The sequence below is a fragment of the Loxodonta africana genome, chromosome 10 (assembly GCF_030014295.1).
Source record: "Loxodonta africana isolate mLoxAfr1 chromosome 10, mLoxAfr1.hap2, whole genome shotgun sequence".
NCBI classification, from domain to species: domain Eukaryota; kingdom Metazoa; phylum Chordata; class Mammalia; order Proboscidea; family Elephantidae; genus Loxodonta; species Loxodonta africana.
The window spans coordinates 36,345,639-36,372,113 of NC_087351.1; the positions used below are offsets into that span (position 1 = coordinate 36,345,639).

The window sequence follows — 26,475 nt, forward strand, 5'->3', positions numbered from 1 at the left end:
TGTAAACCAGCCCTTTCCCATTCTGAGTTCATGGAGTTGAGTGTGACCCACCCCAGCCTATCCACAGTCTTGAGTCAATCAATGGATTCAACTTCTGGGGCATAGGTCAATAAAAGTCAGGTGCAGGATTTTGTTAAAAACATGAAGAAAGATGGCCTTTTTCACTCTGAAATAAATAATGGACATCAAAAAATCCCCTAGGAAGCAAGCTATGATGACAAATGGGTTGCTACATGGGTTTAGTAGATGGTGGCCATGCTTTGTGTGTCTCTCTACCATGGCCCTCACCATACTTTGCTCAGGTCACTGATGTTTCTGTCTCCTCCACAAGATAGTGAGCTTTCTAAAGGAAGGAGATACATCTCCAATATTCTTGGTTCTGGCACAGAGAAGGGCCTAAATACACATCTGCTGTGGAAATTATCCTGATGGACTTAGCAGTATGGAAATGAAGGCATTGGTAGTCCTGTCACTGGGGACTCTGTTTCTGGGACTCTAGTACCTCTACTGGACGATGCCACATCCTGCAGTCCCCACTTGGTACACTTGGGCTCTGCTCTGAGTCATCAGCTGTAGGTACTGATGTGGTGACTGTCTGAATTTCCCTCAAGCACCCAAAGAACGAAAGCAGGCAGAGGTTATGGGAATAGGTGTGAATGACAGGTTTTGTAAAAAGCCTTCTATGATGAAACACCACAAAACCAGAGGTGACCACGAGATCACTGAGCCCACCTCCACTTCCTTCCTCTCCTGGGGGCTAAAAGCAAGCCAGGAGGGAGAACCAGCAGCTCTGACCTGGTCAGTTTTCCTGGGAAGATGCAGCTGCTCATGCTCCTATTAGCTTTTCTTCTGGCCCCTGGGGGAGAGACAGGTGAGTGACCATCCCCACCCTCTGAGGTCCAGCCCCATCCCACCATGGGCACTGATCTCCTGTTCCTTCTGCACATTCCTGATCCATCCATTTGCCAGGAACATTCTTAATCCCACCTTCAGTCCCACCCCAGGTCCCCAGTATGGTGCTGGATAAGCAATCAGGAGAAAGAGCAGGGAAGAAGTCTGTTCTTAAAGAGTCAGGGATACTATTTCTTCCCCAGTCCCTACCTTTGTCACCTGGAAAATGGGACTTTCCTAGAAGTGCATGACAATAGATGGGAAACTGGAAAGGAGAAATAACAAATTTCCCTTCAGAGGGCAGAGTAGGCCTGGCTTCTGTATTTGGGATGAGACAAGTACTCCCCTCACCCTTCTGCCAGGGAGAGAAGCCCCGAACTTGGCTGACCCTGCAACTGGTGGGACCACTGTTCCCATGACACTGTTTACTTTGCTCAGCCCCAAGACCCCTCAGTCCAGTTTTCCAACTCTGAATTTCTTTTTTTTTCTAAATTTTTACACTCTTTTTTTTTTTAAATTGTACTTTAGATGAAGGTTTACAGAACAAACTAGCTTCTCTTTAAACAGTTAGTACATATATTGTTTATGACATTGGTTAACAACCCCATGACATATTAGTACTCTCCCTTCTCGACCTTAGTTTCCCTTTCCTGTCCCCTCCTACCTTCTAGTCCTTCCCCCTGGGCTGATGTGCCCCTTTAGTCTCATTTTGTCCTATGGGTCTGTCTACTCTTTGGCTAAAAGGTGAACCTCCAAAGTGACTTCATTACTGAGCAAAAAGGGTGTTCCGGAGCCATACTTTCGGGGTTTCTCCAGTCTGCCAGGCCAGTATGTCTGATTTTTTTTTTTTTTTTTGAGTTAGAATTTTGTTCTACATTTTCCTCTAGCTCTGTCTGGGACCCTCTATTGTGATCCCTGTCAGAGAAGTCAGTGGTGGTAACCAGGCACCATCTAGTTGTACTGGGCTCAATCTGGTGGAGGCCATGGTAGCTGTGGTCCATTAGTCCTTTGGACTAATCTTTCCCTTGTGTCTTTAGTTTTCTTCATTTTCCCTTGCTCCTGAAGGGGTTACCCCAGTGAAATATCTTAGATGGCTGCTCACAGGGTTTTAAGACCTCAGATGCTACTCACCAAAGTAGAATGTAGAACATTTTCTTTATAAACTGTGTTATGCCAGTTGAGCTAGATGTTCCCTGGGAACCTTGGTCCCCGTGGTCCTCAGTCCGGTAATTCAGTACCTAAAGGAGTTTGGATTTGTCCATGGAAGTTCCATAACCTTACCCTGAAAAAGTTGTGCTGGCTTCCCCAGTATTGTGTACTGCCTTACCCTTCACCAAAGTTACCACTGATCTATTGTCTATTTAGTGTTTTCCACCCCCGCCCCTCCCCAACGCTGCAATTCTTCCCAGGCTTCAGCAGCTCCCCTCTTTTCAAGAATGGGCCATGATCTTTGACAGACCCCCAACTTCTCTGCTTTCCAGAATCCCACCAGCACTACCCGCAGCAGCCCTCATCCAGTAATCGGTGGTCATTCTTTCATGCAGCCAGTGAATATTTACTGGGCAACCACTCTGTCAGGCTGTAGGAAATAGGATATAACACTAGATCCTTAAACTTATGTCCTGGCCATTAGAAAGCAGCACTAGTTTAGCTATTACAGGACTCATAGTTGTCTTAGAAATTCACTTAAAACTAAGAAAGGTCAAGAGGGGAATTTTCTGGAATCTCTAGGACCTCGCTATCCTAAGACAGCTATGCTTGCCTCCGGTGATGTGCAGAAGAAGATTACAGACCAGGGACTACTCTTCCCTTTTTTTGGAGGAGGAGGCAAGGCCCCTCACCCCAGCCTGCCCCACCTCAGGCCATCCCAGGCTTGCAAATGCCCGTAATTCTGGAACCATCAAGCAGATGTCTGCTCAGGGGATTCAGTGGTGCACACAGCAGAAGAGACTTGTCCTTCAGGGGAGATCATCGGGGGACATGAGGCCAGGCCCCACTCCCACCCCTACATGGCATTTCTTCACATCTGGGAACAGACGCATAAAAAGATGTGTGGTGGTTTCCTGATCAGCGAGGACTTCGTGCTGACAGCTGCTCACTGCTGGGGAAGGTGAGAAGCAGCAAACAGCCCAGACTCACCTGGGAACACCCTACAGGGAACCCCACATTCTTCCCAAGGTGCTATCTGGGCTCCTCATAACCAAGCGGCCAGAGCTCTGAGATAGTGAGAAAGAGGGCAGCTAATTTTGTAAGGAGAGGAGCAGGTCAGTGCCAGAAGCATTGCTGAAGAAATAGGGCCTACGCTGCCCAGCTGTGCCATATTTAGCTGGGAGTCAAAATGCAAACAAAATCAACTCTTTGTGGCTTTTTTGGGGTGGGGGTTGGGGCTAGGTAACTCATCCCTGAGAACCACTGGTGCAGTTACTAATGATTCTAGCACTCTACTTGGGCTGCAAGAAGCAGAGGGCACAGTGAGCTCAGACCCAGGCCTCCTGTCTCCTCCATCTTCCCTCAGCTACAGTCCTGCCCGGATCCTTCTATCACCTGTTCTTCCCAGCTTCTGGGCTACAGCTTCCATGACTTTCCCTGCCCTGCTCTGCTCTCTGTATCCTTTGCTGTCCAGTCAATTACAATTCAGTAGTGGCCCTATAGGACAGAGTAGAACTGTCCCAATAGGGCTGCCAAGGAATGGCTGGTGCATTCGAACTGCTGACCTTTTGGTTAGCATCCAGGACTCCCTACTCTCTGTGCAGGAACATAAATGTCACCCTGGGGGCCCACAACATCAAGGAGCAGGAAAAGACCCAACAGCACATCCCTGTGAGAAAAGCCATCCGCCACCCAGACTATAATGAGAGGACTATTTCCAACGATATCATGCTACTACAGGTGAGGCACACACCTCTGCTACTCCTTGCTCCCCTGGGTCCAGGAAGTTTCTCCTCCCACCATGACCCCTGCCCTTCTTACCTTCCTACCCTGGCCTACTTGACTAGTTCCAGGGCCTTGGAGAAGGAGCAAGATGGTGCAACCTGTCAGAGTCTCCAGGCCCAGCAGGCTATTGCTGACTGGGACTTTCTTGTTTCTCCCCGTCAGCTGAAAACAAAGGCCCAACGGACGGCGGCTGTGCGCCCGATCCCCCTGCCCAGGAAAAAGGCCCAGGTGAGGCCAGGACAGGTGTGCAGTGTGGCTGGCTGGGGCAAGGTGGGCAGAACGAGCCAGTACCCAGCCACGCTGCAAGAGGTGGCACTGACTGTGCAAAAGGACCAGATGTGCAAGTCCAACTTCTCCAACTATTACAACAGTACGTCTGAAATGTGTGTGGGGGACCCGAAGAAGATGATGTCTTCCTTTCAGGTGGGTTTAGCATCTGCCTAGCCTAGTTCTGGGGAGAAGGATGTTCAGGGGAAGAGCTGGGACCTGGAGACCCAAGCAGTGGGGGACTCCTTCACCCACTAGGCTATGACCTTTTTTTCCTGGGAAGAGAGAAGGACAGCAGCCAAGCTGGGGAGTCACTAGGGCCTCTGCTGGCCTACCAATGGTGAAGGATGAATTTATAACTCTCTGCCCCACTCCAAAGCTCTCTGGGTGGCACAAACAGTTTGCATTCAGCTACTAACCTAGAGGTTGGCAGTTCAAATCATGCAGAGAGGTGTCATGTAAAAATTATAGCCAAGAAAAACCCTGTGGAGCAATTCTACTCTGTAACACATGGGGTGGCGATGAGTTGGAATTGACATGACAGGAACGGTTTTATTTATTTATTTATTTTTGGGGGGTGGCTTTTGCCCTATGTCAGGGCACACATACTAGAAAATAGTGCTCCCTCCACATGGAGTAATTTAAAACAGGCAAAAACTCAAGAGCTGACACCCACCTTGGCTAATGGATCGTCCTCCATGATGGCTTCAGCTGCACTTGCCTGCCTCTGTTTCCATGAGAAGTAGTCTGGAACGAAAGGTCCCACAGGCCCTTATAGGGAGAGGATCCTGGACCTGGGGGAGGAAGGGAGACTGAAACCTTGGGTGAAATGAAGCCACAACAATATCCAGGGTTGGAGCTTGGCTGCTGAGGCTGCCCAGAGGCTGCCTGCCCTCTCTTCTTACACTGTGCATGGCAGCTTCTCCCAGAGTGTGGAGCTCGCCTGGGCAGCAGGATCAGGAGGAGGCCAAGTTCAGTCCTCTCCTTCTCCATTTCCAGGGAGACTCTGGGGGTCCTCTTGTGTGCAACAGTGTGGCCCAGGGCATTGTCTCCTATGGATCAAAGGAAGGGAAGCCTCCACGGGTTTTCACCAAAGTCTCAAGTTTCCTGCCCTGGATAAAGGAAACCATGAAACGCCTGCAACTGCAGGAATCAGACTGAGCCCCTCTGTGACTGACCATCTTCTCTGGAGGGCCAGCACCTTAATAAATGTGTCCTAGCTGAAAAGGAAGGGCTGATGTCTTGTTTTTTCATTGCCCTTCTTTCACAGGTACCTACTCTGGGCTAGGCAGGCCAAGGACATAATTCTGCTCTGTGTCCTGCTTCCCCTCTTCCCCACCACATCCACAAATCCCCATGCAAAGTAGCTACTCAGCTCCTTCTTGCCCACTCCTGTTTCTCCAGGGCCTGCCCTTCTACAGGGTTGATGCTGAGCACCCTCGGAAGGAAGCATAAATTTCTCTGGTCCTGAGCTTGGGTACATTTCTTTCCTCCCTCGCCTGTGCTATGTGGCAGAGAGGAAGGGGATGCCTGATGGGTTCTGGAGGTCAAACAGGCATAGCCTGGGGTGCAGGGAAGAGCAAGAGTAGGACATTTCTCTCCCACATCCAGAAAAGCTGGCAGTTTTCGAGGGAAGGGTCCTTGAGAAGCTCCTCATTCTCTCTAAGCTTAATTTCCTTCCTTCTCTTCTCTGCCTTGCTTTGAGCTCAGTGCCCAACCCAGCCTCTAGCCTGCTGGCCACCCTTTCTCCTCCATCCCCACTTCTTGCTGAGAGTTCCCAGAATCCACCAACTCCTTTCCACTCCAGGTGACACTGATCTGAGCTGGCTCCTTCCTCATCTCCCCACCTAGGACACGCAGAGCCCTGTGTGGTTCCAGCAGGACCTCACCATTGGGCTAGCAGCCCAGCTCACACACTAACAAAGAAAGTCCTTGGAGGGGCTGGCACCAAGCAGGGCCCTAGGAAGACAGGACTTGTAGGGTCACTCTAGAACCATTGGCCTCAACTGTCACATGGGCAGGACAAACTCAACCTTCCATTCAGCTCAACATCAAACTCAGTGCCTCCCATAAGCTCAGGGTGCACTGGCCACCTGGTCACTCAGTAGCCTGAGTTCCTTTTAGCCTGTCTCTCTTGATCACTACTGGCCTCTAGGCTGAAACTCTCTGGCGATAGCATGGGCTATGTCAGCCTTATGAATTAGAAAGTGCTCCTCTCTGCAGTAGTACAAGAAAGCACAGTTTTTACCACCAATTAACAAAAAAATACACGTTGAGCACCTACTGAGTGCCAGACGTTGGAGTGAAAGTAACAGGTCTATCATTTGCAGCCAAATGAAACTGACTGTGTTGAGGACATTCACTGGAATTATCTACTGCCTCTCCCTTCCCCAGATGAGTCCGCATAGCCTAGATCAATGTGGGAAGTCCACAGGAATAAAAGTAACTTCCATTTTATCTTTCATTTCTGGTTACAGTTGACATGAATTATCACACGTGACCCAAGAGCAACAGTCTATGGATTTGGAAATGACTGTGGTTTCTAGACATGACGTTTCCAAACTGTGTTTACTGAAGCAACTTCACCTAGAGGAGAGGGCAGGCATGGATATAATTGTACAGATTCAAATTATAGGAAAAAAAAAATTATGTATTTGCCTGAAAGCATTAGAGTCTGATTCTAAACACCCATCCTATTGGACTGGTCAGCAACATAATTCCAGTCATTACTGCAAGCTATTGCCTATTCAGAATCAAATTAGAATCAGGGGGGCCTATATGGTCTGGAAAAGAGGAGAATACTTATCTTTAGGCCATCATGGTTGCTGGTATATCCAAAGTTTCCAAGAACTCCTTGACTGCTCAGTGCTAGAAGTTCTTGGCTTGGGAGCCAGACACAGAGTATGTGAAGTTTTGCTGAATATGAGTCTCCCTGTGTTTGAGGCTCCATTTGCCAGACACACCCAGCAGCCATCTCCTCTGCAGTCTTGCCACTAATATGGAGCACTGCCTGGGAGCTGAGTATAAGTTTCAGCCCTGAGTCAATGCCTCCCTGCTACCAACACAAGCAACATTGTGCTCATTTGTGACAAGAAGTAAATATGTTTCTCTGGGATCGTGTAACCCTAAAAGGGCATACCCTCCCACACCTTGTTGCCCACAAAGTATGCTGCAATGCAAACTCTTAATGATCTTGGACACTTTTAAAAGGAAAGAGCACTGGATGTCACACAGCTTCTGATTTGGGGATGAAAAATATCCTGTATCTAAGACATAACAGGAGCCCTGGTGGCACAGTGGTTAAGAGCTCGGCTGCTAAGAAAAAAGTCAGCAGTTCAAATCCACCAGTGGCTTCTTGGAAGCCTTGTGGAGTAGTTCTACCCTGTCCTATAGGATTGCAGTGAGTTGGAATTGACTGGATAGCAACGGGTTTTCAGGAGTATTTTAAAAAATAAGTTACATTTAAATAGGTTTTACACAATTTTGGTCAAGTTGTTCCTTGTTGTTATTGTAACAGATTTTCTTTTTAACATTTTCAAACTGGTTGTTGTTTGTATATGTGGAGAATATTAATTTTATTTTAATTTTTAAATAAAATTTTAAAAAGCTGTAAGTACAGTACAAGGAAAAATTTTTTCCCAAACTGTTTGAAATGATGCTCCATTTCTTCCTGAATACTTCACTGTTTAATTCCTAAAAACAAAGACACTGTGTTACATAAACACAGCACAATCATCAAACTTAGGAAATTAACATCAATGCCATCAATGTCATTACTACCACCTGATTTTCTGATAAACCTGGATCCCTTGAATTTTAATATTTTTATTTATTTGATTAATCCCCCAGAGACTTATATAACAGATCTCCCACCACCAACATCCTCTTTCCTTTAAGTGGGTCCTCTTCATCCCGCATCCAGGCTCCGATATCCCATATTATGCAGTCCCTCCATGCTGATGCCTGCCTCACTCTACACAACCTTGGCAGGCTCTGAAATATTGCATCACACTTCCCTCTCTGTGGAGGCCCTTGTCACCCTACTTGAGCTTTAATACCAGGTGCTAGGCTAGCTATTTGCATGAATATCCTTGTTACCATACTTGGACTTCCACTCCTTGTGCTCGGTTTTTCACCTGCAGGGTTGCCCTCCTCTCCTCACATGTATCCTGATACTCCATGCCAGGTTGCACAGGGCAGGTTGTCAGAGCCTCTGTGGGGTGAGGAGAATGCCCACATGTGAAGGGAGGCCTGGCATGGCCACCTTCCTCATCCTTATTAGGCTCTGCACCCTACTCTGAATCCCCTTGGCTCTCCACCCTCCCAGATTCTCTGTTGACGGTGTGCTTTGTTTCTTTAACTAAGGTGCTGTTGCTTTTAAAGAGAATTGGGAGCCAAGATAATTATAACCAACAATATTTTCAAGTCTATGACTCTGTTCTTTTTTTCCATTATGGGGACTCGTCAGGATAATTTGTTTAGCAAATGCTATAGGTATATCAGAAATGTAGTTCTCTGAACTGTGGTCTGAGAATATTACTTTGGCTCTGTGGTATCCTTTTCCACCTCACATGGCACTGGAAATCCGCTAAACAGAATACTTTTTGGAAGAACCAACCCTTTTCCATTCTCAGAACAAAACAGACCCCAACCTATCCAAAGGCTCAGAACAAGGCTTAGACCTATCAATGGTTTCAACTCCCCTGACCAGCTCTATATACACCTATGGCCGTGTGGCAGATTACATCTTCCTAACAATTGCCATGGTGTATCTCCCATTCCAAGGGCTTTTCTTACGAGATGACTTCAATAATCCCTCCACTGAGAGATGGGGTCTACCTTCCTTTCTTTTTAATCAGGGGGCAGTGGGCTTTTGATTGTTCCAAGCTATGGAGAATGGTAGAATGGACACTATATGACTTCAGAGGCTAGAATAAAAAAGTGGACACAGCTTCTCCCTGGCTTGATTTTTGTGGGATGCTCACTGTAGGAAACCAAACACTATGTGGTGAAGACTGAACAATCCCATGCAGTGTGACAACATGGAGAGGCCCATGTGGAGAGCAACTGAGATCTCCACCAATAGCCAGAGTCAACTGCTGGACAAGCGAGTGACTGAGCCTTCAGATGATTCTAACCTCCAGCCTTCAAGCCTCTCCTGCTGACACCAACGGTAGCGGAGACAAGCTTCCCCACACTGAACCCTTCCCAAACTATACATCCATGGGCAAAACAAATACTACTGTTGTTTTAATTCACTAGGTTCTTTAGTAACTGGAACAATTGCATCCTCATCATGACTTTCACAATATTCTGTCCATCTCTCAACCATGCCTTCACTGTACACTCTTAATTACTGATGCCCCTGTCTCCTCCACCAGAGGAAACCTCATCTTCACTGTCCCTGAATCTGACACAGAAAGGGCCCCACTATGCAAATCATCCTGTTGGTCTTGCAACATCTCTAACGCCTTGGTTTCCTGTTTTCTGTTGGTGTAGTTATCACTGAGTCAAGAGCTATGACTGGCTATTTGGTGACTGATAAGTTCTTACTCAACCTGGGCCAGAAGACTCAGTCAGAGAGTGGTGGGAGATATCCAGAGATGGCCTTGTATGGTAAAGCAGCCCCATACACCACAGGAAAACACGGGGTATTAAAAGATAACGAGAAGGAAGTGCCAGCAGCTCTGACCTGAGAAACCATCCTGGGAATATGTGGCTATTCCTGCTACTGTTGGCTTTTCTTCTGCCCTCCAGGAATAAGGCAGGTGAGTGACAATCCCTACCCTAAGAGGCATAGCCCCACCTCACATTGGCATAGCCCTCTTGTTACACTCATGCATCCTGGCCCTGATCCATCCCCAGGAACTTTCTGAACTCCAGGTCCAATCTCATACAAAGACCAAAAAAATTGAAGCTAGATGGATGTCAGTAGGGATGGCAGGTCAGAAGGCTGTTTTCCATAAGGGTCAATGGTACTACCCCATCCTCAGGCCCTAACCTTGTCATCTGGAAAGTAAGTTCCTTTATAAAGGCATCCAGAAGAAGGTTGAAAGCTGGGAATGACAAATAATTTAATTCCCCAGGAAAGGGCAACTTGGAAAAGGGGGATGTTTTCTATAATCAGTGTAAGACTCACCAACTTTCTAACTCAATATCTTAAAATCTACACTCGGACTCTGCCCTCTTCTACAAGCTTTATCATTCAGTGCTGCCCGGGAAAGAAGACCAGGACCCAGCTGATCGCAGAGTTAGTGAAATCTTGGTCCCCTTAACACTTATTTTTGCCTTGGCTCAGCCTCAAGTCCTTCCCCTGGTAATTTTTCAGTCACAGATGGGTACAATGGCTTTGACAGGCCACCTATTATGTATCAGGCCCTGGCAGATAAAAATCATCTTGAGCTCAGGATCAGAATATTACAAACCAGCAGCACTTCTGTGGGGCTCGGGGAAAAAAGAGGGGCCAGAGGACCCAGGGAACTTCAGGTAGAGGATTTTCCAGTATCCACTAGGACTTAACTGCTTGTTCCAAACACAAATCCTGCCCATCAATATACATGTGTGAAGCAGAAAATGAACAAGGACTGTCCTTCTCATTGTTAGAGGGGGAATCTGAGTCCTGTGGGTCACTGAAAGCCAGAAATGCTGCACAAAAAGCCCCACAGATCCACTTCTTGGTTGCTGATGGCTACTGTAGCCCCTGTTATATACACCCTAATCCAACTCCTTCTCTCCTTTACCCCAGTCTCCCCATTTCATTCTTTCTGTAACCATAAGACAGATATACACCCTGGGCTCGATGAGCATACCAGACAGGGTAGAATTTTTATTTCAGGGGAGATCATTGGGGGCCATGAAGCCAAGCCTCACTCTCGTCCCTACATGGCGTTTCTTCGGATCCAGACTCCAGAGACAAAAACATGTGGGGGCTTCCTTGTGCAGAAAGACTTTGTGATGACAGCAGCTCACTGCTGGGGAAAGTGAGTATCAGTGCATGGATCCCCATCCTTCTCTAGACACCTTATGTGGAATCCACTCCTCAAGGATTGCAGACCTGGGTCACTTAGTAACACAAAGGGGCTCTTCCAAGGAACCACCTGAAAACAGGGATGAGAGAAATAAAACAGGACAGGTAAGTTCTGGGGAGAGAGAGGCAGGTAAATGCAAGTGGCCTGATGAGCAGAGAAGGAACAAGCTGACCAAAGGCAGCATGGGAGGAGATCAAGGTTGTACCCTGGGGCCCAGAGTGCAAATTTGAGAAAATCACAGTTTTGCATGGAGATAGCCAAACCCTGTGCATGACTGAGTGCCCCACATCTGTTTCAAGAACTGCTATCCATCTTGGGCTGCCAAGAAGCAGAGGACACAGAGTCACCCAGCCCATAGGGCCTCCAACCACTGAACTCCCTCAGGTGCAGTCTTGCCCTGTCCCAGCGGTCCTCTGCTCTTCCCAGCTCCCAGGTTGTAGCTCTTGTCACTCCCCACCTTTCCCCCAACTCTGTTCTCTGTGCAGCTCAATAAATGTCATCCTGGGAGCCCACAACATCAAAGAGAAGGAAAAGACCCAACAGCACATCCCCGTGAGAAGAGCCATCCCCTACAAAACCTACAATGAGAAGACTTATTCCAATGACATCATGTTACTGCAGGTATGGCACAGGGTTCCACTGGCTCTTGTATATGTATTTTAACCCAGGGATTTTTGCATCACCATGACTCCTTCCCTTTCCTGTTTCCCAATATGACCTCTTCATTTGTCCCAGAGCCATGAAAGGAAGAAGTGTGGCTCCATGATTGTGTTTAGAATTCCTTCCCTCTCCCCTCCAGCTGGAGAGAAAAGCCCACTTGAGTATGGTGGTGAGCATCCTCAGTCTACCCCAGAAGAGAGTGTGGGTGAACCCAGGGCAGGTGTGCAGTGTGGCTGGCTGGGGGTTCATCAAAGTGAACAAGACCACAGTCAAACTGCATGAGGTAGAGCTTGAAGTCCAAAAGGATGAAAAATGCATCTCTCATTACAAAAACCTTTACAACAATGCCACCCAGATTTGTGTGGGGGACCCGAAAAAGAGCAAGTCTCCTTTTAAGGTAGGATCACCAGCATCTTCATGCCCAGCCTTGGGCACAGGGGAGCTTTGAAGATTTGTAGTAATAGGAACAGGTTACATACCCAGGTGCTCAGCCTTTCCATCAACCCAATCTCTGGGCCTTTCTCCCTGGAGGAAATAGGAAGTGGACTCTCACATAGCCACTTTGTGGCCGAAGTGTTTCTGGGAGAGGAGGGGAGGCCAGGGAAGGAATTGGTTGACTGGGGAGAATTGTCAGGGACTGAGGGAGGTCCAGAGGTAGGTCCTGCTCCTGCTCTCACACACACAGGCCCAGGACAGAGACCACCCATCCTAGAATGACGGGAGGACAGGACCAGGAGGAGATCCAACACAGTCCTTTTTCCTCTTCTTTCACAGGGGGATTCTGGGGGTCCTCTCATATGTAACAATGTGGCCCAGGGCATCGTCTCCTTTGGAAATAGAGAGGGGAAACCTCCACAAGTCTACACCAGGATCTCGAGCTATCTGAGCTGGATAAAAAAAACAATGAGAGACTTCAAACTGCAGGGAACAGACTAAGGTGCCTCTAGGGTTGGTCTGTCCATCTTCTCTGGAGCAGAGCTACATGGGATGGGAGAAAAGAGAAAGAGGGACAGGAAAGTGGTGTGGGGGCTGACAGGGCCTTAATAAACTTCATCTCTAGAGTAACATAATTGATTCTTTATTTATATATTGAACAGCATGCAATAGGTGACAACTGTGTGTCCATCAGCCATCTGTTCACATTTATATACTTTCCCCTTCAGCATACCCCCTTCCCACCTCTAGAATAAAAAAAGTAATGCTGTGTTAATACCCAACTCCTCTCAAATGCACCTTCCCAGGGCCTGGTCTCCCTGCCAGGCTGAGTCTAAGCTCCTCCAGTAAAAGGCAGACACTGCCTCTGGAAAAGATGGCCCTCTCTAGACAAACCTCTTATCTTGTTCATATCGCCTCTTACCTCATTCCACCCTGCACACCTCTGTCCCACCCATCTCCCAGTACCAGTTGGCAAAAAAGGAAAAGTATCCAGATTTGAAAAGGGGATCACCTTAAAGGACCCAGTAGAGGTAGAGGGCCACTTCCCTACCCTATGGGCGGGGAAACAGGTGAAGGCATTTAGAAAGGTATAGCTCTCTCAGTGTGAGGCATTGGTGCTTCAGTAGTAGAACTCTTACCTTTCATGCAGGAGACTTTTGTTTGACTTCCAGCAAAAGCACAGCCACCAACCATCTGTAGACCACCACCCGTCTGTAAAGGGAGGCTTGCATGTTGCTATGATGCTGAACAGATGCCAACAGAGCCTCTGGACTAAGACATACTGGAAGAAAGGCCTGGCAATCTACTCCTAAAAATCAGCCAATGAAAACTTTATGGATCGCAATGGTCTGATCAGCAGCTGATCCTGGAGATGGCAACTAATCGTAGGGTTGCCATGAGCCAAGGCTGACACGGCAGCTAACAATAACAACAATAACACATTATGCAGGGCTGCCTCCCCACATATGAACAGCTGGCAGAATGAAAGCTGAAATTTCTTAGAAGCTGAAAGTTCCAGGAAGGCCCTTCAGTACCCTTAGGCCCCGCTGAGGTGCCTGTCTCAGCCCTGTCTTGGGCCCAAAGCCCAGTGCAGACTCTGGTCTCCAGGTGGCCCATCCTCGTGTAGCCCTGAGTGACCAGCAAGGTACTCTTTCATCTTGGTCTGGGCCAGCCTCTCCTTCACCTCCACAGTTCAGACTCCCAGAGTCCTGTGAAGTCCCAGCAGGCATTCTTCTCTGTGCTATTCCTCTCAGGTAGATTTGGGCTGCAAGCCCATCTTCTGCTTTGTCCATGGGGGACAGGAAAGGCAAGATGTGTCTCCAGATCTCAAGGCTATACTTTTCACCTGGGCAAGGTATGTCAGCCCTTCTCATCCAGACAGTGCCCTTCTTGGGCTCAGAGTCGAGCAACTGATAGGTCCTTTAGCAGCCTGAGCCCCCTGGGCTATAACAACCTCTTAAGTAAGACAGGCCTTCTCTTCATAGCTGGATTAGAAAGCACCATTTTTTCCATCAATCAGTACATCAATACTCACTGGGCAACTACTATGCACAAGGCACTGGGGATACAGCAAAACCTCACCGTCATCACAGAATTGATGTAGCTTCATCTGATTTACCCACATCCCTTTCCTGGGGTAAGTTGCTAGGCCTGAGTCTGGGTTTAAACTCCACAAGAATGAAAATCATATTGTTTTGAAAATAAGACTATGCATTTGAATTGTATTTAAGTTACGTGCTAGAGTTTTTGTGTGCATGATCACATTAGGCCTGAAAACTGTTGGTTATGGGGTTTAGAATGATTTAGAGATTTTCTAATCCTGTTCAGGCTCAGGGAAGCTACCATCTAAGAGAGAGGGTGGAAGGCGGTATGGATGCGCAACTTGAACAGGCCTGCCATTATTATATTTTCATGCAATGGATATGAACCTTGGAACACAAACTCAGATATTAAAAACTTACCACTTTTTCCCTAAATATAACTGGGTCAGATTCTAAGCCTGGACTGGTTTGAAATTGAATTCCAGTCATTACTGAGGCCTGCCCAAAGTAGTACCTGAAAAATGGAGGAAAGTCCTGGATTTTTCAGGCCATTATGCTCAATTTCTCACTAGACCGCCCTGGGCCCTACCAACCTCACCAGGCATAACCAGAGACACAGGCCCTCAGAGGCCTGTCCACAGTGTGGGCACTGCTACAGAGCTAAGCATGGGCTTCAGGGATGAGTTAACACTTCCCTCTCACTGCCCCAGCACATACATCCCATTATACTTCTTTAACATTGGAGAAGTATTTCTCTCTGTGATCCTGTTATCCTCAAAGAGCTTCCTTTTCATCTCTTTATCCTTAAAAGTGCTCTAAAGCATAATCCCTTGAACATTTAACCAATAAAAGAAAAGGACCTGGCATCATACAGCTTCTGGTTCTGATCCTAAAAATAAATTGATGAGGCATAAAAATAATAACATGGTTTTCAGCATGAAAAAAAGAATATGCAGAGAGTAAAAGGTTAAAATTATGTATTTCAAAAGGTGACAAACTTAATACCTACATTTTTGGCTTAGATGTTGCCTTTATTTAGAGGAATGTAGTATGTGGCTAAAAAGTTTGAAAAAAAGTGTTGTAGGCCTACATCCTCCTTTAATGAAAGAGAAAACTGAAGCCCAGAAAGGAGGAACGCCCACCGTATGTCACAGGGCCAGTTACCATCGTGCCAGGGCTGGAGTTCAGACTTCCCAACAGCCAAGACAACTAAAAGAGTTGGACACCTACAAGGTCATTGACATTGATCCCATGATGACTTTCCAGCCTTCCATCCAAAGGGCTTTCTAGCCTCTGCTCAGACAACTCCTGGAGAGGAAGCTTCCAGGCTCACCATCACCCACTTTCTGACAACTCTGCTTTTCATGAGCTGATGTCTGCTTCCACCATTTCCAAGAGTTCAATGATGAAAAGTTTGCAGCTTGTCAAGGTTCCACTCCCCTAACCATATATGACCTTGGGTAAGCTACTTGATGTGTCTGAGCCTGGTTTCTCATCTGTAAGATGACAAGTTGTTAATGACACCATCACAAATTATGGGGAATAAATAAGGTGACATGTAAAACACCTTGCATATCCTTTGAACAGAGTAACATGTATACAGCCCTGTTGCTCAGTCTCCTGGAAAGAGATCATTTTTGTGGTATTTACTATGAAAATTTAAATCACACTTAGAAGTTAAAAGACGAGTACAATGAACATGTGTTTGCCCACCACCTAGATTCAACAATTGTACTATTGTCGTAGTATGTGTGTATATATATCATATATATACACACACACACTCTGTACGCATAAGTGTACATTATATGGCTGTATATATACATATATATGCATACATATGTATATATATGTATGCATATATATGTATATATACTTTGTATGTGTATGTTTATATATATGCATACACACTCACAAAATTGTATACTCCAAAGATTGTTTTGAATCAAACCCTCTGCTGAGATCATCTAGAAAAGTTGAAATTCTGTATATACTTTTTGAGGTACTGTATTTTATCACTAAACATAAAACATTATAAGCATTTCCCAATGTTTTTTTTTTATTAAGTATACATTACTAAACAACATTTATTGTTTTATTCATATGTATTAAAAATTAAGCAAACTAACTAAATAAATAAATGAAATGACCAGTAACAATCTACCATTAAAATTTTGGTGTGTTTTTCAGATTTTTCCCATGAAAAGAAACCCTGGTGGCATAGTGGTTAAGTGCTATGGCTGCTAACCAAAAGGTTGGCAGTTTGTATCCACCAGGCACTCCTTGGAAACTCTATAGGGCAGTTCTACCCTGTCTTATCGGGTTGCTATGAGTTGAAATAGGTTCTACGGCAACAGACTTGATTTGGTTTTTATTCCTATGAAAATAATATTTTTACAATTAAAATGGAATTCTGCAATGTAAAAGATAGCAAACTTATTTTTTAGCTAATATTATATAAGAAACATTATTCCCCACCAGGGATTTTTTCACTTATGGGATTTTTAAAATAAATGTAAGTATTAGAACTGTTTCAGGTTTACCCAAAAAAAAAAAAAAAAAATTGTGAACACAATTCTAAGAGAGTTCCCATACATACCACACCCAGTTTCCCCAGATACATATTTTTAATTTTATTTATTGTTGTTGTTGAGAATGTACACAGTAAAGCATATACCAACAATTTCTACATATCCAATTCAGTGACATTGATTACATTCTTTGAGTTGTGTAGCCATTCTCACCCTCCTTTTCTGAGTTGTTCCTTCCCCATTAACATAAACTCACTTGCTCCCTAAGGTTCCTATTTAAGCTTTCAAGTTGCTGTTGTCAATTTGATCCCGTATAGATAGTTCTTAAAAGAGCATAATGCTCAAGGCAGACATTTTTTATTACTTAAACTAAGCTATTGTTTGGTTTTAAGAAGACTTTAGAGGATAATTTTGGTTCAAAGTTTAAAGGTTATCTTAGGGAAACATTTCAGGGGTTCATCCAGTCTTAATGGCTCCAGAAAGCCTGGAGTCCATGAGGATTTGAAATTCTGTTCTGCATTTTTCACCTTTTGATCAGGATTCCTTTGTAGAATCTGTGATCATTAAGGTTGTGTGTCAACTTTGCTGCGCTATAATTCTCAGTGGTTTGGCAGTTATATTGTAGTTTGGAGGTCATATGATGATATGATCACTTCTGTGATTAGATTCAATATAATGTGATCACCCCCATGTTAGAATCTGCTGTGAGTAGCCAATCAGTTGAAAGGAAGTTTCCTTGGGGGTGTGGCCTGCATCAAATATAAGTGGACTTTCTGGCAAAGCTCGAGGACTTTTGCTCACTCTGGATACTGCAGCTGGCTCTTGTTTGTCTGACCTCTTGTTCTTGGGACTTGAACTAGCAGCTTACTTGCCATCTTGCCTGTTGATCTTGGGATTCATTGGTCTTTGCAGCCTGTGAGCAAGAGCCCTGCTGTCTGACCTGCTGATCTTGGGTTTGCCAGTCTCTGTGGCTACCTCAATCAGGAGAAGCACTAAACACATTATTAAGCCAATGAACTGGGATGTCCCATGAAACCATGACCCTAAACCTCCAAATCAAGGAACCAAATCCCATCAAGTGTTTTGTACATAAGCAACCTCAGCAGCTACTCTTTTTTTTTGTCATTGTTGTAAATATACCTATCACACAACTTTTGCCAATTCAACTTTTTACAGGTGTACAACTTCTTAACACAAATTACAATAATTGGCTGTGCAACCATACCCTTAATCAGTAAGGCATTTCCATACTGTTAGCCACCCTCTCTTACCCTCTCCCTCTCACACTTACTAATCTCTAATAAACTTTAGTCTCTATACATTTGCCTTTTCCTGTCTTTTTATATAAGTAAGGCCATATAATACTTGTACATTTTGTTTGTGACTGACTTAGTTCACTCAGCATAACGTCTACAAGCTCCATACATACTGTAGCATTATCAAGACTTTGTTTCTCCTACTGGCTGAGTAGTATTCCATTGTATGTATGTACCATATTTTGTTTATCCATTCATCTGTTGATGGGGATTTAGTTTGTTTCTACCTTTCAGCTATTGCGAGTAGTGCTGCAATGAACACTGGTGTACAAGTCTTTGTCTGAGTCTCTGTTTTCAAGTCTTTGGGGTATATATCTAGGAATGGAATTTCTGGGTAATATGGTAGTTCTATTTTTAGCTTTTTGAGGAACTGCCACACTGTTTTCCACAAGGGCTCTATCATTTTGCATTCCCATCAGCAACAGATAAGGATTCGAATTTCCCCACATCTTCACCAACATTTGTTATTTTCTGATTTTTTTTATTATTATCTTAACCATCCTAGCAGAAGTGTAATGTTATCTCATTGTAGTTTGGATTTGCATCTCTGATGGATAATGACATTGAGCATCTTTTCATGTGTTTGGTGGCCATTTGAATGTGCTCTTTGGTGAAATGTTTATCCAAATCCTTTGCTCAGAATACTACATTACATTTGGTCTTCTGTCTCCTTAGGTTCCTCTTGGCTGTGACAGTTTCTTAGACTATCCTTGTTTCTACTGACCTTGACAGTTTTGAAGAATACTCGTCAGGTATTTTGTAAAATGTCCCTCTATTGGGATTTGTCTGATGTTTTTCTTATCGTTTGACTGGAGTTATGGGTTTTAGGGAGGAAGGCCCCAAATGTGTAAAGTGCCATTTTCATCATGTTACATCAGGCATATATACTATCAATATGGCTTATCACTGTTGATGTTGACCTTGATCACCTGACTGAGGTGGTGCTTATCAAGTTTCTCTGCTGCAAAGTTTTTCATTTTATTTTTTATTTCTCTCTTTCCAAACTGTACACTGCTGTGCTCTGTGATGAAGACTGCATTACGCAAATTCTTTTCTCCAGCAATTCCCTGCTGGGCCAAGCCACTGAGAGGCACAGGTGAATGAGGGCACCCACCCTACCTTCCCACCCCCACCCCGATGGCTCCAGCCCACCCGGCATGTCACCAATTCTGCCCTGTGACTGGGCGCTCTGATAACACTGCCTACTCCCTTCATCCCTCCTGCTAGGGGTGACTGTGCCTCCCTGCTGGGTTGTTTCACTTTTACTTTTTGGCGCAGTGAATACTGAGTCCTGGAATTTTGTTCAAAATTGTGGAATAAAGGAAGTAGAACCTTTTTAGTTCAATCACCAAGAGATGTAGGCTTCTGTGGTTCCAGCAACTGTGGAACTGCCACAGCCTCAGCAGCCTCCACTTTCTTCTTTATTCTTGTTTTCTGTTTGCAGCTTAGCAGCAGTGGGTACAAATGTGGTAGCAGCACTGTTCTCACCTAATCTAAGCCAGAGAACTTCAACAAACCACCTTGTATGATGACACCCAACCAAACCGGAGGAGCACAAGCCTGTGTGTGGAGTCTGAGGTTACTGAGCCTGCCCCTCTTTGTTGCCCTCCAGATATTTTATGTCGAGGAGGAGGAAGACACCAGCAGCTCTAACCTGGGTGGCCTTCCTGGGAAGATGCAGCTGCTCCCACTCCTGCTGGCCTTTCTCCTGCCCCGTGGAGCTGGAGCAGGTGAGTGACCCTCCCCATCCCAGGATCCTGAGACCATCTGATGAAATCCCCTGTACTCCTGGCCCTTCTGCTCAGTGCTCATCAGGAATTTCCCTCAGTCTGACCAATGAGCTTTCTGAACAGCAGCTTTCATCCTAAGCCCAAACTAACCAGCCTGATGCTGGATAGACACTTGGCAAGCATGGCAAGAAGAAAGGTTTAGTAGGTATTAGCCTCTCCTCAGCTTTTCCTTAGCATTGGTAAAGTGGGCTCTTCTTAGAAAGGCATTTGGCAGGGATATTAAGATAAGTAATTAAAATCCCTTACTCCATCCCAGGAAAAGGCAGCTCAGACACACAGGGCTGCAGTAAAAAAAAAGCCAAACCAAACCCGTTGTGATCGAGTTGATTTCTACTCATAGCGACCCTATAGGACAGAGTAGACATGACCCATATGGTTTCCAAGGAGTGCCTGGTGGATTTGGACCGCCAACCTTTTGGTTAGCAGCCACGTGGCTCTTAGCCACTGTGGCACCAGTGTTTCCAGGGCTGTAGTAGTAGGTGTTAAACTATTTCTCCCTTCTTCAGTTGAGTTGTTCACTCTTGCCCAGGAAAGAAGGTCAGTTTACAATTGATTTCAGGAGCACAACTGATCTCAAAGATCTCATATTGTCTGGACTCCTTTGCAACCCACTATCAGTCAGCTTCTCTACCTCCCCTGCCTTCCCAGCCCTTGGCCACTCCACTGCCTTTGCAGCCCACTCCCCAACATCTCCTTGGCCTTGAATCCTACCAGCACCACACATACCAAACCTCATCCAAAGGCTAATTGGGAACCATTCATGCATGCAGCCAAAAATAGATTTACTGACCAGCTAGGATGTGTTAGGCACTGTGGGACATGAGAAGTTTTGAAAATCCAACTCTATAAACTCATGGATAGGTTACCAGAAAATGACACCAACTTGGACATTAGCAGAGGCTCAGAGGTATCAGGAAACTCACTAAAAAGAAGGAATTGGGGAACTCCTATTCAGGATTTTCTGGGGCTCCGCTATCTTGAAGACAGGCCCTGTCCCCTCCACTCATGTGCCTAAATTAGGAAGTAGACAACAAGTCTTGTCCCCTTTCTAAGAGGGGCCATCTGAAGCTTGAGAGTGAGGAAAGGTCACTCTGCCAGTAAGGAGTGCTGCTTGTAGAACCCAGGAGGACTCATCCCAGCGTCTGCAGAGCACTGTCAACCTCGTCAGTCACCATGTAGGAAGCCTACACTCCTCACCACAGCCACCCCCAGTCACCCTATCTTCCAGGCTTTTCTTTCAGGGGAGATCATCGGGGGCCAGGAAGCCAAGCTCCACTCTCGCCCCTGCATGGTGTTTCTACAGTTTCTGCAACAGGGGCGCCAGAAGAGGTGCGGTGGTGTCCTGGTGTGAGAGGACTTTGTCCTGACGGCGGCTCACTGCTGTGGGAGGTGAGGAGCAGCAACCATCCCATACCTCCCGAGACCCCAGCAGGGACCTCTTTCCCCAGAACTGTAGCTCAGGGGAGCTTCCCAGGCTCTGTGTAACACAGGCGCAAGATATCTCATCAGAGGAACCATCTGAGAGCAGGACCAGGTAACGAAAGGGTGAAAAATATGACAGGTTAAGTTTTGGGGTCAGAGAGTCAGAGGTTGGGACAAGTGGAACAGGTCAGAGAGGGACCACACTGGCCAAATAAGGCAGAGAGTAGAGGTTGAAAGCATGTACTAGAGTGAGCTATTTCCTGATATTGCCTGAGGGTGAAAGAGAGTTCCAGGAACACATACCCTCAATGCTGTTGAGAAGCAGAGGGCACGGCGAGCTCAGGCCCAGGGACTCCCATCCCCTCCATTTCCCCTCCGCAGCAGTCCTGCCCTGCCCCGGCTGTCCCCTGCTCTTCCCAGCTCCCAGCTACAGCTTCTATGAGACGCCCCACTCTGCTTTCTGTGCAGCTCCATAAATGTCATCTTGGGGGCTCACAACATCAAGGAGCAGGAAAAGACCCAGCAGCACATTGCTGTGAGAAGAGTCATCCGCCACCCAGACTATAATAAGAGCACTCTTTCCAACGATATCATGCTGCTACAGGTGAGGCACACATCTCTGCTGCTCCTTGCACTCTGGGTCCAGGGAGTTTCTCCTCCCACCATGACCCCTGCCCTTCTTACCTTCCTACCCTGGCTTACTTGACTAGTCCCAGGGCCTTGGAGAAGCAGCAAGACAGTGCAGCCTGTCAGAGCCTCCAGGCCCAGCAGGCTATTGCTGACTGGGACTTTCTTGTCTCTCCTCATCAGCTGGAGACAAAGGCCCAAAGGACTGCAGCTGTGCGCCCACTCCAACTGTCTGGGAAAGGGTCTCAGGTAAAGTCAGGGCAGGTGTGCAGTGTGGCCGGCTGGGGCCAAGTCTCGGTGGGCACTTCAACCACCACACTGCACGAGGTGTCACTGATTGTGCAGGAGGACCAGAAATGTGAGTCCCTCTTCCCCAACTATTACAATAGAGCTGCCGAGATATGTGTGGGGGACCAAAAGGAGAAGAAGACCGGTTTCAAGGTCAGTTTCCAACATCTACCTAGATAGGCTCCAGGGAGACAGAACTTGGTGGAGGTCTGGGGTGTGGGAGAGGCCATGTTGTCATTCCCTCAGCCTGAGAGCATAAACAGGCTAGTGCCTCCAAGTATCCAGCCTCTAGTCTTTCTTCCTCTGGATGGACCAGGGGTGAGGGTGAAGGTGCAGGATAGGGGAGGGTATCAATCATCCCCAGCCCCTTTATCAACAGAGTATTCCTGAGGATTTCAGAGAAAGGCTTGGGCTGGGCGAAGCTGGGGAGGATAGTCATGGCCAGGCTGAAGCACTGGAACTAAGGGAAGGTTCAGTTTCATACACTCAGCCCCCTATCACCCCCACCCCTGCCTTCTTGGAAAGCACAGGGCCAGGACGGCAGGGATTGCAGGACCAGAACAAGGCCCAGCACAGCCCTTCCCTTCTCTATCCACAGGGGGATTCCAGGGGCCCCCTTGTGTGTAAGAACATGCCCCAGGGTATTTTCTCCTCTGCACGCGAAAGTGGAACACCTCCAGGAGTCTTCACGAAGGTCTCACACTTCCTGCCTTGGATCAAGAGAACGATGAAGCGCTCTAAAAGCAGGCATCAGACTGAGCTTCCTCTGTGACTAATCATCTTTTCTGGGGCTGTGGCAAGAATTCCATAGGGGTGGGGAACTCAGGCCATAATAAATGGATCTCTAGAACAAAAATTATTTTTGTATTCATTGAACCACTTTCAATATGCAACAACCCTACTCCAGGCAGCCCTCCACTCTAAATTCTTTGAGTTTTGCTTCCTCCTCTCTAAACTTTATGCTGCATAGCTTCTCATCAACTTCTCAACTACACCTCTCTTCTGTTGAACCCTCTGCCAGAGTTGAGTCTGAACTCCATTACAAAAGTACAATGGTTTCTCCCCCAAAATGAACCTCTCTGGTCTTTAAGAACTTCCCTTTAGCAACTTACTCTAAGCCAACCGCCTTCACCAATCCTCAACAATTTAGCAGAGAGCAAAGTAAGGCAGTGGGAGGAGGATAACTCAAGGGACCCATGATCCATGGGCACTCAGTTTCTTGTTTCCAGGCCTCTGGGGACAGGCTTCTTCCACAACCAGGACAGTCTGTAGTTCAGGAGGTTGAGCTGTTCCCATGATGCTCCTCAGCCTCACCCAGGGCCTTTTTCCCTGCCCTGCCTGGACTCAGCACTGAGCTCACCCCACCTCCTTTCTCCCTGGCTCATCTTCACAAACCAGTCCCTATTTTCCATCTGAGTATCCCTGGTCACCAGCCCCCTTCCCTTCCAGTCCACCCTGTTTTGAGCCAGCACCTCTGTCATCCCAAAGCCTGATGTGGATTCTCCTCTCTTGCTTATCTCAGCCAGACCTGGACTGCCAGCCCACCTGATTCCTACTGGAGGAGCCAGGTCCCATGTCTCACCTGGGCAAAGCCAGCTCAGTCCCTCTATCCTTCCAGCATCCCCCAAGTGTTCAGTCACTCAGCATCCTAGGCCCTTTTCAGCCTGTCTGGGCTTCTGTGTTCAGGCTCCCCCTGCTGGCAACCTCGGTTATGGCAGCCTGTGAGCCAAAGGGTTCCAACAAGGGTGATGTACTGGAAAGTACCACTTTACCATCCATCTATCAGTAGAAAAACCAGCTGCTGTTGAGTTGATTTCCACTCACGGCAATCCCATGTGTGTCAGAGTAGAACTGTACTTCATAGGCTTTTCAGTGACTGATTTTTTTGGAAGTAGATCTCCAGACCTTTCTTCAGAGGCAACTCTGGGTGGACTGGAACTTTCAACCTTTTGGCCAGAGTGTGTTAAGTGCACCACCCAGGGACTCAAATTTGGAAATGAGCTTTTAAAAAGTTACATACAATTGAACTGTATGGAATCTTTTAAAGTTAATATATAAAACTACATTTTGTCACGGGGGGAATGTTCAGCAGGTATGTTTAAGTTAAAAAAAAGGTTATAAAAAATGGTTATAGAGCCATATATATACTACAAGCAAATTTTTGCTTATGCACATATTTGCCTTTTAAAGTTTTTTTTCTTTCTACATATCTATTTTCCTAGTTTTTTGCAGCTTGTATGTATTATTTAGATCATTGGAAGCCTTGTTTATTAAATATTAGTGACATTCTAAAATAATATTCACTAATAGATTTTTAAGGGGTTAAACTGATTGACCAGAAGGTTGGTGGTTGGAAACCACCAGCAGCTCAGCGGCAGAAAGACATGGCAGTCTGCTTCCGTAGAGATTTACAGCCTTGGAAAACCTGTGGGGTCGCTATGAGTCGGAATCAACTCGACAGCAGTAGGGTTTCAATAGATTTTTTGCAAAATGAGGGAAAATTTTGTGTTGAGTAATTAAAACGATGTTTCATTCTATTGTACATAGGGTCTCTATGAGTCAGCACCAATCCAACGGCACCTAAAGATAACAGCAACATAGGATTCAAATCTAAATATATTGTAGAGACACTAATAGAAAAATATACATAGAAAGAAATAACAAGGAAATTCATCTATTTTAACAGTGGTCAGTTGGGGTAATAGGATTAAAGCTGACATTTTCTTCTCCTATTTTTTAATTTTTCAATTTTTTATTTTATGATTATTAAAATCATTTTATTTTTTAAATACACCATGTCAGAGAAAGATAAGCTTAAGTAAATTGGTACATGTACTAGTTAAGATAACCCTAACTACTCTAAAAGACAAATCTCAAAATTTCAGTGACTAACAACATAGAGGGTTCCTGGGTTACACGAACAGTCAAGCCCTCGAGTATTAGCCCAAAGATAAGTGGTTCAAACCCACCCAGAGGCACCTCAGAAGACAGGCCTGGTGATCTGCTTTTGACAGGTCACGGCTTTAAAAACTCTATGAAGTAGTTCTACTCTACATACATGGGGTCACCATGAGTCATAATCAACTCAATGGCAACTAACAACAACAACCACAACACAATAGAAGTTTATTTTCTTCTGACACACAGCCCAAAATGAGTGTTCCTGATGAATAGCATCCCCTTTTACTTCCAAATGTCCCAGTTTGGGCAATAAATTACATGGTCAGTCATGATAAAGGGACCCAGGCTCAGTGCCCTATAGATGACTTCCAAGTTCCCCATGGCAAGGAAAGAGCCTAGACAATTTCCATCATGGGAGTGTCTTATGGGCCAGATCAGGAAGGTACACACCTCATTTCCACTCACTCCATTTGTTACAGTAGTCACACAGCCACACAACCTCAAGTGAGGCTGGGCAATGTAGTTCACCCATGTCCCCTGGAAGAAAAGGGAACTGTTTTGCTAAACTGCTAACTCATCTCTACCACAGTGCTTAATATTTATTGTTGATAAGGATGATAGTTTCAACTTTTTTTTTCTACTTATAAAATGAATACATTTGCATTACAGAAAAAAAAAAGGAAAAATACAAAGGTGAAAATAAGTGTCATGTAAGGTTGTTGTCTGGTTTTGCCTTTTTAACAGGATCAGTGTCAAATTGTATATATGGTTTTACTTTCTACTTTTTCTGCTGAATATTAACAAGAACAACAACAACAAAAAAAAACATTGCTGTTGAATTGATTCTGACTCATACTGTCCCTGTATTAGGTGATAAAAATTTCCCTATGCAGTTAAATAGTCTTCTAAAACATGATGATTTGAATAGCTAGATAGCATTTCATCCCATGAATATATCACAATTTATATTACCATTCTCCTGTTGTTGAATACTTAGATTGTATGAGAATTTTTGGAAGAGCACCTCAGGGAACATATCTGCTGCCACCTTTTTCTCATGGGCCCCAGGGGAAGCTGCTCCATCTCAGATGTAAGTTTTTCCACCAGGAAATACTGAGGACTTTGAGTCTTTTTTTCAAATCCTGCTCTGCCACATCCAGGGCTTCCAGGGTGCCTCTTTCCCTCTAACTATCCTCCTGTGAAGATTTTATGCAGATTCCAGGGGCTTTGTGACAGCAAAGCAAACCCCCTCCGCCGGCCCCCAAGAGTTTAGCCCTTTTTTTGTCACCTGCCTAGCACCCTTCCCTAAAGAGACAACAGCTCAGGCCAGCTTTGGGGGAAAG

The 26,475-nt window shown here is 45.7% G+C and overlaps 1 protein-coding gene and 1 pseudogene across 4 annotated transcripts; both read left to right on the top strand.

The window, feature by feature from the left end:
- Positions 1-738: 738 nt before the first annotated feature.
- LOC135232601 (granzyme B-like) lies at positions 739-9,701 on the top strand. 4 transcript variants are annotated; one of them, XM_064292362.1, is made up of 5 exons: positions 739-871; positions 2,854-3,001; positions 3,645-3,780; positions 3,988-4,248; positions 9,592-9,701. In XM_064292362.1, the coding sequence occupies exons 1-5, from the start codon at positions 817-819 to the stop codon at positions 9,613-9,615; spliced, it is 624 nt and encodes a 207-aa protein (XP_064148432.1). In that variant the 5' UTR covers positions 739-816; the 3' UTR covers positions 9,616-9,701. The 4 variants fall into 4 exon arrangements, with proteins under 4 accessions (XP_064148432.1, XP_064148433.1, XP_064148430.1 ...); XM_064292363.1 differs by lacking the exon at positions 9,592-9,701 and adding an exon at positions 6,570-7,653; XM_064292360.1 differs by lacking the exon at positions 9,592-9,701 and adding an exon at positions 5,092-5,711.
- A 45-nt stretch (positions 9,702-9,746) lies between these two features.
- LOC100660275 (granzyme H-like) lies at positions 9,747-23,100 on the top strand (annotated as a pseudogene).
- The last annotated feature ends 3,375 nt before the right edge of the window (positions 23,101-26,475 follow it).

Coding starts and splice junctions, on each gene's coding strand:
- LOC135232601 (XM_064292360.1), top strand. CDS start 817: ATGCAGCTGCTCATGCTCCTATTAGCTTTTCTTCTGGCCCCTGGGGGA. Junction 3,002..3,644: donor GCTGCTCACTGCTGGGGAAG/GTGAGAAGCAGC, acceptor CTCTCTGTGCAG/GAACATAAATGTCACCCTGG. Junction 4,249..5,091: donor AGATGATGTCTTCCTTTCAG/GTGGGTTTAGCA, acceptor CTCCATTTCCAG/GGAGACTCTGGGGGTCCTCT.